This window comes from Capricornis sumatraensis, chromosome 16 (assembly GCF_032405125.1).
Source record: "Capricornis sumatraensis isolate serow.1 chromosome 16, serow.2, whole genome shotgun sequence".
In the NCBI taxonomy this organism is placed as follows: domain Eukaryota; kingdom Metazoa; phylum Chordata; class Mammalia; order Artiodactyla; family Bovidae; genus Capricornis; species Capricornis sumatraensis.
This window is the reverse complement of record NC_091084.1, coordinates 46,389,983-46,403,141: the sequence shown is the minus strand read 5'-3', so window position 1 is coordinate 46,403,141 and position 13,159 is coordinate 46,389,983. Positions and strand designations below refer to the sequence as shown.

At 47.0% G+C, this 13,159-nt stretch overlaps 1 protein-coding gene across 1 annotated transcript; it reads left to right on the top strand.

Moving 5' to 3' along the window:
• Positions 1–1,333: 1,333 nt before the first annotated feature.
• On the top strand, positions 1,334–11,025 carry EIF3F (eukaryotic translation initiation factor 3 subunit F). Its single transcript, XM_068988520.1, has 8 exons — positions 1,334–1,733; positions 5,503–5,573; positions 5,814–5,893; positions 6,320–6,457; positions 7,798–7,889; positions 8,269–8,405; positions 8,525–8,638; positions 9,018–11,025. The coding sequence occupies exons 1-8, from the start codon at positions 1,334–1,336 to the stop codon at positions 9,093–9,095; spliced, it is 1,110 nt and encodes a 369-aa protein (XP_068844621.1). The 3' UTR covers positions 9,096–11,025.
• Positions 11,026–13,159: the final 2,134 nt, after the last annotated feature.

Here is a 13,159-nt window from a genome sequence, read left to right as displayed (position 1 = left end):
CGCTAATGGGTGACTTCCTTTGTTTAGTGATTTGTCAGGAAATATTCCATTTCTCAAGGGGAAAGAAACAATGTACCCAGAATACCCACAAAGGAGCAGGATCGTGGGACTTCTAATCAAAAAAGGTAGATCCAAGGAGAAAGTAGTTCTTGGGCATGAGAGTCCGGGCTAAGAAGTCCAACCTCACCCACTCACCTTGCCAGCTGGAAGCTGGCACACCCAACTAAAGGAATTGACAAGTTTCCTCATAGGCAGATGTTATCATACCCCTCACACAATAAAGGAAACTGAGGCTCAGGAAGTTAAAATAAAAACCGTCTAGATTGCCCAAAGTTACACAAGGAGTGAGGATCAGAGCTCCTTCCACACGTAGTGTTGCAGAAACCAGTAATCGAGAAACCAAATACCATACTCGGAGAGTTGGAGAACTCAGGTTTGTTAAGCCAGCAGGCCCAGAGGAGTTAACACTCCAAGCTCTGAGCCCGGAACAAAGGAGACAGAGTTTTTATAGACAGACTATAGTGGACAGCACTAGCTGCCAACAGGCTGATTTAAACTAAGGCGTTTCACAGGCACAGGAACAGGGGTCAAAACGGGGAGATGAATGGCTGACCTTTACTTGGACACGCGTGATTAAGCAGGATTGCAGGGGCTGGGCAATCGCAAAGAGCAGGACAAGGGTGCGTGAGATAAGCTCCAGTTCCTAGTATTGTTAAGTTCTCACTTTCTGAGGCTACATGACCTACATGATCCAGACTTTACAAGGAGCAAACTGAGTTACAGAGGCAGAACGAGCAGGAGTTTATGCAAAATTTTAACTTTTCCTCTTCACTAACACATTTGTTGCTGCTGCTGCTAAGTCGCTTCAGTCGTATAAAAGTACTTATTTGTCTCTCTCTACTAGAACTTAAACTTTTCAAGGACAATGGTCTTTGTTTTGCTCTCTGATAGCTCCTAAAAGTGTCTGGCACATATTCAAATTGTTTATTCGGATACAGTCAAGAACAAAGCTCTTTCCTTGATGCCAATTATCCCATTGAAGTGCCAGCTGCGACCTTTGCACCGCTCTATGGCTCCATCTGGTGGCAGTGTCTCTCTCCTCCCAGGGCGGTCGCAAGTTTACTCGGAACTACTTAGCTTGACTCTCACTGAGTGCGCATCGGACCAAAATCAAAGAGCACAGACTCAGAGCCGGAAATTGTAGCTCTGAGAAGCATCATCAGTAGCCAGTAAGCAGAAGCACCTAGTTCACGTGGTGCAGGTTCAGCCTATGGTGCTCCTAATGTTCTCCAACTCGCTCCCTTCCGCTCCTCGCTCCTTCTCTCGCGACAAGATGGCCACACCGGCAGTACCGGCGAGCGCGCCTCCCGCCACCCCATCCGAAGCCCCAGCTGCGGCCTCATCTCCGGCCTCGGCCTCGGCCCCGGCCCCAGCCCCAGCCTCAGCCTCGGCCCCGGCTCCATCGCCGGCTCCGGCTCCCGCTTCATCGCCGGCTCCCGCGTCATCCTCAGACCCGGCAGCAGCAGCGGCTACGACCGCGGCTCCGGGCCAGACCCCGGCCTCAGCGCCAGCCCCAGCGCAGACCCCCGCACAGTCTCTCTCTGGCCCTGCTCTCCCAGGCCCCTTCCCCGGCGGCCGCGTGGTCCGGCTGCACCCGGTCATTTTGGCCTCCATCGTGGACAGCTACGAGCGACGCAACGAGGGAGCTGCCCGAGTTATCGGGACCCTGCTGGGTGAGTGGTCAGGGGAAACTGACGTTCTTCTCTACTGCCCACCGTGTTTTATCTTGTTCCCCTTTATTCTCACTCCCTTGTAGTTATTTGTTGAGTAAGTATCGTGTGCCAAGTGACTCGTTTTATTTTTAATCTTCGCAGTAGCATTTCACTTCAACTGTTATTAGTCCCAATCGACGAAAAATGTGTTCACAACTTTACTGGGACGTCAAAAACCTTTTGACTCCCTAAACCCAGTGACCAAGTTTTTCCCCCTTACCTACTACTGGTCTTTATTTTCCGAGTGTTAACCGAGAAGTTTTTTCTAACTAGTTGGCAGTGGAGTGGGGACATCTGTAGAAAGATATCCCTCGCAGCAAGTAAACCAGTTTGGCAGGAACCCATTTGAATTTCAATATTCTGCTTTCTTAAACGTCTAAGCCTGATCCGCCTTTCCTCGCTCTCTGTAATACTAGTCACCAGTGAAATATAGACCCCCGTTCCCCGAGTGTAGACTCTGATTCTTCGTTTGGACACAATTAATACAATACAAATCTATTCTTTGTATTAACGATCACATGGAGAAATAATTTTTTCCCTGACATGTTCCAAATTTGAGAAATGGGTACTTTACGTTAGAGTAAAACCGAGAAGCCCTAAAAAGGGATTTCTGACCATGTATTCTTTTCTCTGGGGACTTCCGGTCCCATCAGATTAATTTTCACTCCATCTTGATCACAGATACGGGGCACTTTTGTGACTCCACTTTAGTCCCATTTATGATTTCTCTTTCTTAACCCTTGAACTTGTAATAGTTTCCATTGTAGAAGACAGTTGGTGTATTGAGAAGAGGACAGTAGTTGTAGCCAGACTTCTGCAAAAGTTAGGGAAGTCTCTTTCCTTCAGGGACTTGCTGAAGACATCTAACTGTGCTGACACAGACTAGGTATGAAGCAGCTGTCGGTTGCTGTCGTCCACCACATCAGGCACACTCCTGACACGCACATTCTCTCTCTCATCTTTGAGAGTGTAGCATTTTACGGAAACTTCAGTTGATCCGTTATCTTACAAACATTGCCATAGCTATCTCAAACCAAGCCTTTGTATTCTCTTTGCTTGTTCTCCCTTATTTTTTCCTTTAAGCTCCACTCATTTTCCAGGTTCCCAGGAGAAGTTTTCACTCTGTCCTTCATCCCATACCCCCACCCTCACCTCTACTCATAATCTCCCAAAGTGTGAAAGTGTTAGTCGCTCAGTCCTGTCGGACTCTTTGCGACCCCATGGACTATATGGTAAGAAACAATTCTCAATTCTCCACCCTAGGTTTGTATTCAGTACAGTTCAGTCGTGTCCAACTCTTTGCGACCCCATGAATCGCAGCACGCCAGGCCTCCCTCTCTATCACCAACTCCCGGAGTTTACTCAGTCTCATGCCCATCAAGTCGGTGATGCCATCCAGCCATCTCTTCCTCGTTCATCCCCTTCTCCTCCTACCCCCAATCCCTCCCAGCATCAGGGTCTTTTCCAATGAGTCAACTCTTCATATGAGGTGGCCAGAGTACTGGAGTTTCAGCTTTAGCATCAGTCTTTCTGATGAACACCCAGGACTGATCTCCTTTAGAATGGACTGGTTGGATCTCCTTGCAGTCCAAGGGACCCTCAAGAGTCTTCTCCAACAGCATAGTTCAAAAGCATCAATTCTTTGGCACTCAGCCTTCTTCACAGTCCAACTCTCACATCCATACATAACCGCTGGAAAAACCATAGCCTTGACTAGACGGACCTTTGTTGGCAAAGTAATGTCTCTGCTTTTGAATATACTATCTAGGTTGGTCATAACTTTGCTTCCAAGGAGTAAGCGTCTTTCAATTTCATGGCTGCAGTCACCATCTGCAGTGATTTTGGAGCCCCCCAAAATAAAGTCTGACACTGTTTCCACTGTTTCCCCATCTATTTCCCTTGAAGTGATGGGACCAGATGCCATGATCTTTGTTTTCTGAATGTTGAGCTTTAAGCCAACTTTTTCACTCTACTCCTTCACTTTCGTCAAGAGGCTTTTTAGTTCCTCTTCACTTTCTGCCATAAGGGTGGTGTCACCTGCATATCTGAGGTTATTGATAGTTTTCCCGGCAGTCATGATTCCAGCTTGTGCTTCTTCCACCCCAGCGTTTCTCATGATGTACTCTGCATGTAAGTTAAATAAGCCGGGTGACAATATTCAGCCCTGACGTGCTCCTTTTCCTATTTGGAAAAGGCTTTTGCTTCCTGACCTGTATGTAGGTTTCTCAAGAGGCAGGTCAGGTGGTCTGGTATTCCCATCTCTTTCAGAATTTTCCACAGTTTATTGTGAGCCACACAGTCAAAGGTTTTGGCATAGTCAATAAAGCAGAAATAGGTTTGTATTAGGTGCCCCCAAATATTACAGTGACCCGAGTTAGACCAACTGTAATCTAGGTTTTCAGCTCCTCTTCCAGAATGGAATCGTGGTACAATGCTAGATGTTACAGAGGCAATGCTTACTGAAGAGTGAAGCACAGATTCTGCTTACTGAGAACTTAGAAATTTTAAGTTAGAAAGCGATTCATGAGACATATTCCATTTGGTTAAATTAAGTCACTAGTACCTTTTATGTGCCATAAAACTATTAGATACTTAGAATTCAAAGGGTGATAAAACGAATGCTACTCTTAATCTTAGATTCAAGATGAAGATATACTCTTACATGCAAGTAACTGGAGTATAATGTGATAAATGCTCTAATAGAAGGATGCCATAATGGCATGCAAATATAGAAGACTTGACTATTTCAGAAGTTCAAGAGTGGTCAAGTCTGTTGACAAGAGGTCAAATAAGATACAGAGTATGCATACTGCTAAATGTAAAATAAACAAGGACTTACTGTATAGCATAGGGAACTATACTTAGTATTAATGGAAAAGAATCTGAAAAAGAATATGTGTGTATATACAGGTATAACTGAATCGCTTTTCTGTACACTTGTAACATTGCAAATCAACTGTACTTCAATTAAAAAGAAAAAGTATCATTGGGTTTGGGGATATAGTTTCAGCCAAGAGGGCAGAAACCACAGTGAAGTGGAATTAAACAGACCCTGATGGGTCAGGAGCAACATTGTAGTCTGTTGGAGAAGAAAGCACTGGAAGCCTAGCAGGAGGGGCTAGTAAGTTAGGGTAAGGAGCAATCAAGGGACTGGGAGTCTTAGTGAGGTCAAGAAACAGTGTAGCAGGAATAAAAATATCAGAACTAGGAAAAATTTGTGGTGTGATGTTTAGTGTTCACAGGGAGAAGTTTTCTGGATGATGGTGGGGTTAAGGTTATGACTGGGACCATATGGCTGCAGGGAGGTACAGGGGAAGCTCCCTAAAAGTATGCTCTGAGGATGGGGCTACTGCATGAATGGTCTACATAGACACGGTTAGAATCCTCCAGGCAGCTCTGCAGGTAAATTATATTAAGAAGAAAGTCCAGAGGCTGAAAGACGAAGATCTTAGAGTGAAGATCTGGAGCAGGACGGGTAGCAGGAAGTGAGGCAAAAGGAGGCCCTGGGAAGGAAGAATAGACCCTGTTAAAGAAGAGAGTTGGAGATAACTGGAGTTTCGTTTCTCTGGAAAATCCAGCTTCCGTTGGTGCACATGGCTGAAACTTGGGAGCTTATGAGCCCAATTTGGATTTTTGTTGTTGTTCCTTGACTTTGAGGAGACCTCTTGACAGCATTTGGGGCAGTTGGAAGCCCAAGGTTTTATAACACTTGGACTTTTCTCTCTCACAGGAACCGTTGACAAGCACTCAGTGGAAGTCACCAATTGCTTTTCAGTGCCACACAATGAGTCAGAAGATGAGGTGAGTGGGGATTTGAGGCCCCCATACAGACTATGACTATTCATTTGCCAGGCTTTCTGTGAGGCCCTCCTACACCAAGTGTGCCATGCTCATAATTAGAACTGCAGTTCAAAGAGCTTTGTTCCATTTGGACATACTTGCCGGGCCTCTCCTCTTTGTTGGGAGTGGCCTCTTGTCCTGTTCACCCATTTTGCTGTGGACTTGTGGCTTTTTAGCCTTCTTTTCTGCCCTTCTTCTTAGGTGGCTGTTGACATGGAATTTGCTAAGAACATGTATGAGTTGCACAAGAAAGTCTCTCCAAATGAGCTCATCCTGGGCTGGTGAGTTGGGACGAGGGTGGAACGTCTCTGGTTGATTGCCAGCGCCTTTTGCCACCTGACTAGGTATCGTACTTCCTCTTTTGGAAACAGGGTATTGAATGTGTATTATCTCAAGGGGCTAGGAATTCTGTGTGTTTTGCTGGCAGTTCTGATCCTGTGAGGCCAAGAATACTCATTTTGAGCTGCAGCTTCTGAGCAAGTCGTTTTTGCCTTGCTGGTGACTTAGTTTTTCATGAGCTTTTAAGTCAGCCTTGTTTTAATTGATTTAATAAAATTATCAGTGTGCTTTTTTTTGTTTTTCTCAATGTTGTCCCTGGGGGTATAACTACTGCAAGGGTGTCAGGTGCCCAGAGACACCCATGCCACCATCCTGTTTAGTATTGATGTCACATGTAGACATGAGTCCACAACTCTTCCATTTTCCAGGTACGCTACAGGCCATGACATCACAGAGCACTCAGTGCTGATCCATGAGTACTACAGCCGAGAAGCCCCCAACCCCATTCACCTCACAGTGGACACCAGCCTCCAGAACGGCCGCATGAGCATCAAGGCCTACGTCAGGTGACTGGGGGCTTGGGCCGCAAGGGCATGAAGGCTCCTTCATTCCTGCTAAGCCTGGGTGACACCCGCCTCCACCCCATGCCAGTGTCATCCTGCAGTGTGCAACTTGCTGCCTCCTAAGGGAGCCCCTGCCTCACTCTCGGCAGTTATCACTGGAGAGGTTTTACTCAGAAAGAAACTGTCCCTGAAGTTACCACTCGCTGACCCTTGCCTGCCCAGACTTCTGCTCATTGCTCATAGCCAGTTTCCAAGGGCAGCCCTTTAGGTATTTGAGCAAGCTTGTTTTTCCTGTCATCTTTTCCAGAAGTTAACTCATACACAGCTCCTACCACCGATCCTCACATGGCATGCTGGCCAGGATTCTTCTCCATGTTCATTGATTTTTTGAATTGCCCTTAAGTTTGTCATTATCCCTAAAACTGTGCATAGAACACAGGGCAGTACAGATTGAAGAATGGCTGTCCTTATCTTACACGTGTCTATTAATCCTGGATATAGTACAGTTCGAATGATAGTAACATTGCTCTGTTGGCACATTGAGCTTGCAAGCAACTGGAATGCTGGGTGATGGGGGATGTTGGGAAAGGCTATAGTGGCATGCCAGAAAAGCGGCGGCTGTAGGAGTTGAAAGGATTATATTTTCTCCTTGGAATGATGCCCTTTGTTAGTGTGTCTCTTATGACACTTAACTTTGTGCTGTTTCTATCTCTGACGCTGAAGTGACCCGTTAACCATTATGTGGTGGGACAGAGGTGGTGCATGTCAGTTCTTACAGGCCAGTTATTGTACCACTAAACTCTATTTGTTGCCTGATTTCTTAGCCTTTCCAAATATTTCAGACTCCTGCAGATCCAACGAAAGTGTATAGTTGACTAAGTAAAGGCAATCACCTTTACTGAGATTAATTATTGCACGCAGTCTAATCTTGATGGACCAGAATAGATTTTTTTTTTTCAGTGCTGATGAGTGCTTTTTGGTCCCAGAAGAGACCTGTCCTGTCACTTCTGTGGGGAAGGATGTCTAGGCACCCAGTTCCACAGGGATATTCAGCGTCCTCTCCTCTTCACTGAGATTTCAGTGTGTGCAGTAATCCTCTGTAAAGGGTCCAGGCCCCATCCAAATGCTGAGTCCATTCTCTCAGGCCAAGAGTTTGGTGTGTGGAAAGAGCTAAGGGAAGAAAGTGGCTTGTTCTCTTTAGACCTCTGGGCTTCATCTGGTCCAACCTTCTCATCTCAGAACCTTGGAAGCCATACTCTTAATATGCCTGCTTTCCCAGCCAGGACCAAACATGGAAACTGTCCCCCAAAGCCATCTGTTAACCTTGACTTCTGTCTCCGCAGCACTTTAATGGGTGTTCCTGGGAGGACCATGGGGGTGATGTTCACCCCTCTAACAGTGAAATACACATACTACGACACTGAACGCATAGGAGGTAAGTGACCTCCCCATTTTTAGGTCCTGGACATTTTTCAAGGGAGGGGATTTCTATATAACAAGGATGGAGGACCTTGGGTGCGTTAAGAGCAACCATTGATCTAAGGTTTGTATGGGACTCAAGGAATTATTTGAGAAGTTGTTAGAGGTGGGAAATCATCAGCCCCAGAGGCTACGTGGCCAGTCATATAAGACCAAAACCAGTGATTAGCATCCTAGGTGCAGGAGTTGAACTCTCTCAGAGGAAGAAAAGCTAGTAAGGGCAGAGTGGGGGGAGTTCGGGGAAGCTGACTGAGTCCCGAAGGAGGTGGTTAGAGCTCGCTTTTCTGATGGGATGGCCGAATTCTCTGTCTCTTGCACCCTGCCCGCTCCCACAGTTGACCTGATCATGAAGACCTGTTTCAGCCCCAACCGGGTGATCGGCCTCTCCAGTGACTTGCAGCAAGTGGGCGGGGCTTCCGCTCGCATCCAGGACGCCCTCAGCACAGTGTTGCAGTATGCGGAGGACGTGCTGGTGAGGACGGGAGGAGGAGGGCGTGGGTCTCCGCTGCGAGGCGGCAGGGGCTGCACTGGCAAAGCCGCGGTCTCAGAGGCAAGAATTAACTGTGCCACATTGACTCTTTTGGTGCTCAGTCTGGGAAGGTGTCAGCCGACAATACCGTGGGCCGCTTCTTGATGAGTCTGGTTAACCAAGTACCCAAAATAGTTCCCGAGGACTTCGAGACCATGCTCAACAGCAATATCAACGTGAGTGCCGTCCCTGGGCTCCTGGGAGCCTGCGCCTCAGCACTTACACGTGTGAAGGGGATGGGGGAGGTGGCCTGGAGAGGACAGAGGAGACGGGGCAGCACCTTTGGCCCCCTTGCAGTCCAGGCTGTGAGAAAGAGAGCACAGGTGCTCAGAGATTATCCTCCTGCCGTTTCTTTGCTTCCCATGGCTCGGGTGTATCAGAGATGGGACGGTGTTCTCAGGCGTTTCCTTTCTGTCTTCCTCCTACTCTCAGTCAGCCTCTCCCAGCTTTCCTTGGCCCAGGACTGCCTTACCCTCAGTGTCCATCATACAGCTGCCCAGCCTTTCTGCTTACTCTACCCAGCCCTGCACTCATCCTGGATTCCTTCTCTTCTAGGACCTGTTGATGGTGACATATCTGGCCAACCTCACACAGTCACAAATTGCCCTCAATGAGAAGCTTGTGAACCTGTGAAGGGGCCGCGGGCAGCCCTCCTGCCACACTGGGCCCCAGCCAAGCCCAGGACCCAGAATGGAGTGAAGGAGAAATGGTGTCTTTGTGGTCTGAGTCACACTGAGTCAATCAACTGCTTGTGACTCTAAATAAACATAGAGTACCTTTCCTAAGTGAATTCCATCTAATGTGAGTTTCCCTCTGGGTGGAAGGGAAAAGGCAGTTCTGGAGCTCACCCAGGAACTAGGAAGTGAGTACTTTGGTGGAAGCTGGTCGTGTGTGTGTGGTCTGAATCCAGGGCTGGATTTTTTTCTTGTGCCACTGTCTGCTTCATAGTTTCGTTGCCCAGTGAAGTAACTGCTCTCATAAAGCAAAAATACAACATAATGGGAACATAAGGGCTGACCAGAGTCTGTCAGAGTCTATGTAAGACATGATATCTGAGCTGATGTTTTTTTCTTAAAACCGGGAAATCCGGAAAGGGTGATTGGGACAAAGGAAGCACATGGAAAATTGCTTAACCTGTTTAGAGTCTAAGAAGGCAGGAGCCAGACCAGAAGGGCCCACAACTTGTGGAGTTTGGATTTTTATCCTGGAAGTTGTGGGAAGGCATTGGATAATTAGATTTGGATTTCAGGAAGATTACTGGGTACTGGTGTAGAGGAAGGAGGGAAAGGGAGAAAAACAGAAGGCAGAGAGCTAGGCAGAGGGTCACTGTGATTGTCAAGAGAAGACAAGAGCCCAGGTTCAGGCTGGGCCTTGGGGATGGTGACAGAGACTTGGGTTCAGGAGGCAGACCCAAGGAGGACCTGGAGTCTGGTTGACACTTGGATGGTGAGAGATGGGAGCAGTCTGGGATGTTGCCTGGTCTCTGATAAAGGTGATAAAAGGCCTGGTGATATATGAAAACCCTGGCTACTGGAGAGTGGAGGAAGCTGAGGATGCAGAGGTAGGGTTACAGGGTAGTTTACCAAATGGTGAAGTCCTAAATGCAAGTAAATGTGACTTATTTTGTAAGCTGGGGCCACACCAGATGTTTTGAGAAAAGGCTGAAGACTTCAAGTTATGTGTTGGCTCATGTAATACTTATCAAATGCTGACCAGTGCACTAAGCAAGAGGTCCTGGTGCCTGCTTAGAACGTGCAGGGGGGGACAAAGAGACTGTCACTTTGGGAATCGTGAGATGTTACAGGTCATGGAAGACTTCCAGTTAGGACATGAAATCTAAGCTGGACTTGAAGAATGAGAAAGAGGCAGAGTGAAAAAGAAGAGAGGAAAATAGGGCATTCTAGACAAAAACCAGCGTGTGCAAAGGCTTGGAGGAAGACTGTCACCGAACGTTGGTCCGTTGTTGCCCACCCTGGCCACAGAGTTGTTTATAAGACAACAACACTCTGTGCCGACAAGGATGCTTGATTTTTTTTTTCCCCAGGCTTTGCCTGTATGTGCACAGGTTTGTTTTTTCTATGAAATGTGTTTTCACACATTCTCTTCGTATGTGGTTGTGCCTTTGCTGAAAACACTGCAGTGTCTGGGTGTGACATCATGTGTTACTTGAGTCCTGTGATACCACACTTCCCTGATTTTCTCCCAACACCCTTAACAAACTGGTCCTTCCTCCTCTGACACCCCCCTATCCCATCCCACCCCCAACAAGTTCCATTCCCCAGGGTTCCATCTTGGGCCCTCTGCCTGGAAGAGCTGAGAGAAGCTTGGGGCTGATTACTCTCTCTGTGTTAATGATGCCTAGGCTCCAACTCTGGCTGAAATTCAGAACTGGTTTCCTGATTCCAGAAATACCACATCTCTCACCTGGATGTCTCAGAAGCATCTTAAATTCAGCATATTTCATATTCAGTTGACTGTCGCTTCCTCCCCAACAAATCACTTCTTCAGGGAATAACACAACCATGTATGTAGTTGTCAAAGCCCAGAAACCTTGGGTGAATCCTTAATTCCCCCACCCACCATCATGCCTCAAACAGTTCATCACAACTCAGCCATCCCTCTTGCTCTCTGTGATCCTGTGATACAATAAGAAATAAATTTTTTCATTCACGTTCCTAGATTCCTGGCATGCAGTTCTTAAACCCTTTGGAACTGCCTAAGTAATAAGACCAATAACGATAGAGAATCTTATCCCTAACCAACTTCTTTCAACTGCACCTGAGTTTATGCTAATGGAATGATGTTTGTATAGCAGCTGGATCACCTCAGGATGGGGGCTGGTTGCCAGGTAAATCAACCATGTTATTGGAGCTTAGAACATTCAGCTCAGGGATGGGAGAGGGGCTGAAGTTTGGAGCAGTCAATCAATGACCACTGACTTAATCACTTGTGCCTATGTGATGAGGCCTCCATTGAAAGCCCAAAGTTTGAAGAACTGGATTGGTGAACAGGCACATGTCCAGCAGCAAGACGCATACCAGGAAGCCAGGGCACATAAACTTCACAGGGACAGGGACCTCTGCTCGAGACCCTCCAGACTTCACCCTGTGCCTCTTCATCTGCCATTGAGTCACATCCTGTAATGACTTGTAACAAAGCAGTAACGGTAGGTAGAGAGCTGCTCCAGCAAGTTGACTGACTCTGAGGAGGCAGTCGTGGGAACCTCCAGTTCATAGCCAGTGGACGAGAAGCTCTGGTGTCAACCTGGACTTGAGACTGGTATCTGAAATGGAGGTGGGAGGCGGATATGGAGGGGAAGCAGTCTTGTGGGACTGAGACTTTAGCCTTAGGTTCTGGTGCTGACTCCAGGCAGATGATGTCAGAATTGAGTTAGGTTAGAGAACACTCAGCTGGTGTCTGGGCATTGCTTTCCGTGAGGAAATCAGTTGCCCTTCCGGTCATAGAAGTGTTTGATGTGGTAGTCATTGTGGAGTAGAAGGGGACAGCTGCCCTGTTCCCCCTCTTCCATCCGTTCTCATAGCAGCCACACTGCTCTTATAAATCCAACCAGGAAGTGCATAGGTGTCTACTGCCAGGGTGAAGTCACACTTCTGCCACAGTCTAGGCTCAGCATGGCCTTGCCTGGCTCTTCGGCTTTGTCCATAAACTCACAGGCTGGACTCCCTTTGCTCTGCCCTCTGCCTGGAATACAGCTCTTCTAGCTGGCTCAGTGCTGCTCTAGGTTAGTCTAGATGCTGCCTCCTCTTGGAAAGTGCTCCCATGCCACGATCCCACAACTGTCTGGTACTTAGCATCTATCTCACCATTTTGGACTTGTCTGTTTACCCTCTGTTAGAACATAAGCTCTGTGAGGGGCAAGACTGTCTGTTCTGTTGACTGTTAGATACCAGAACAACCCAAACAGATTCAGTTTGCAGTAAATGTGTGTGACATGAATAAGTCAATGGATGGCTTGTAAGATAATTACCTCGAGACACGCTGGACATAGTAAGTTCATCAGGGGGCTTTGGGATCCTTTGGAGAAGGGCCAGAGGAAGGGAGCATACCAGACAGGTCATTTGTTTAACTCATCCTACAAGTTATCAGTATTTAGTGATGTTTATGTGTGCCAGACCTAGTATCAGAAGCTGGGGATACATAAGTAGGTGAACCATGTTCTCTACCCCTTGGCCCAAGTTTCAGTCTTAAAGGGGAGAGACAAATAAATAGGACAAAATGGATTAATTGCTATAAAAAGATAGGAATAAGTCTTGGGAAGACACAGTAGAGGGCAGGCTTAAATCTGCCTGAAAGCTAGAGAGGGACTTCAGTCTTGAAAAACACTGGGAATTGACTGGGCACAGAAGAGGAAGTGCTTTGAAGAAAGTGGGATAAAGATCAAAATATTACACAGTTTTATAATGGTCCGTGTATAGGGAGTTGTGTTTCCAAGGATGTAGCGGCCTAGAGGTAAAAATAGAGTTGCCATAACAGCCGCAACAGTTTCTGTTACCTGTCCTCTCTGGGGACACCTGCTTCCTCAGATCCTCCCAGAATCTCAAGTTCTTTGAATCAGGAGTCAATTTTTTGAAATTTCAACTTAAATTCTATGAAATGTGGACAGACTAAATTTTTTAATGTTGGACATGTGGGTTATTTCCACTCTTGTGCTAACATTCCTTGGTGAACAACTGTGT

Bases quoted from the DNA above. Each gene is read 5' to 3' on its own strand.
- EIF3F (XM_068988520.1), top strand. From the start codon at position 1,334: ATGGCCACACCGGCAGTACCGGCGAGCGCGCCTCCCGCCACCCCATCC. The intron at 1,734-5,502 runs GTGAGTGGTCAG...TCTCTCTCACAG, and splicing joins AGTTATCGGGACCCTGCTGG to GAACCGTTGACAAGCACTCA. The intron at 8,406-8,524 runs GTGAGGACGGGA...TTTGGTGCTCAG, and splicing joins AGTATGCGGAGGACGTGCTG to TCTGGGAAGGTGTCAGCCGA.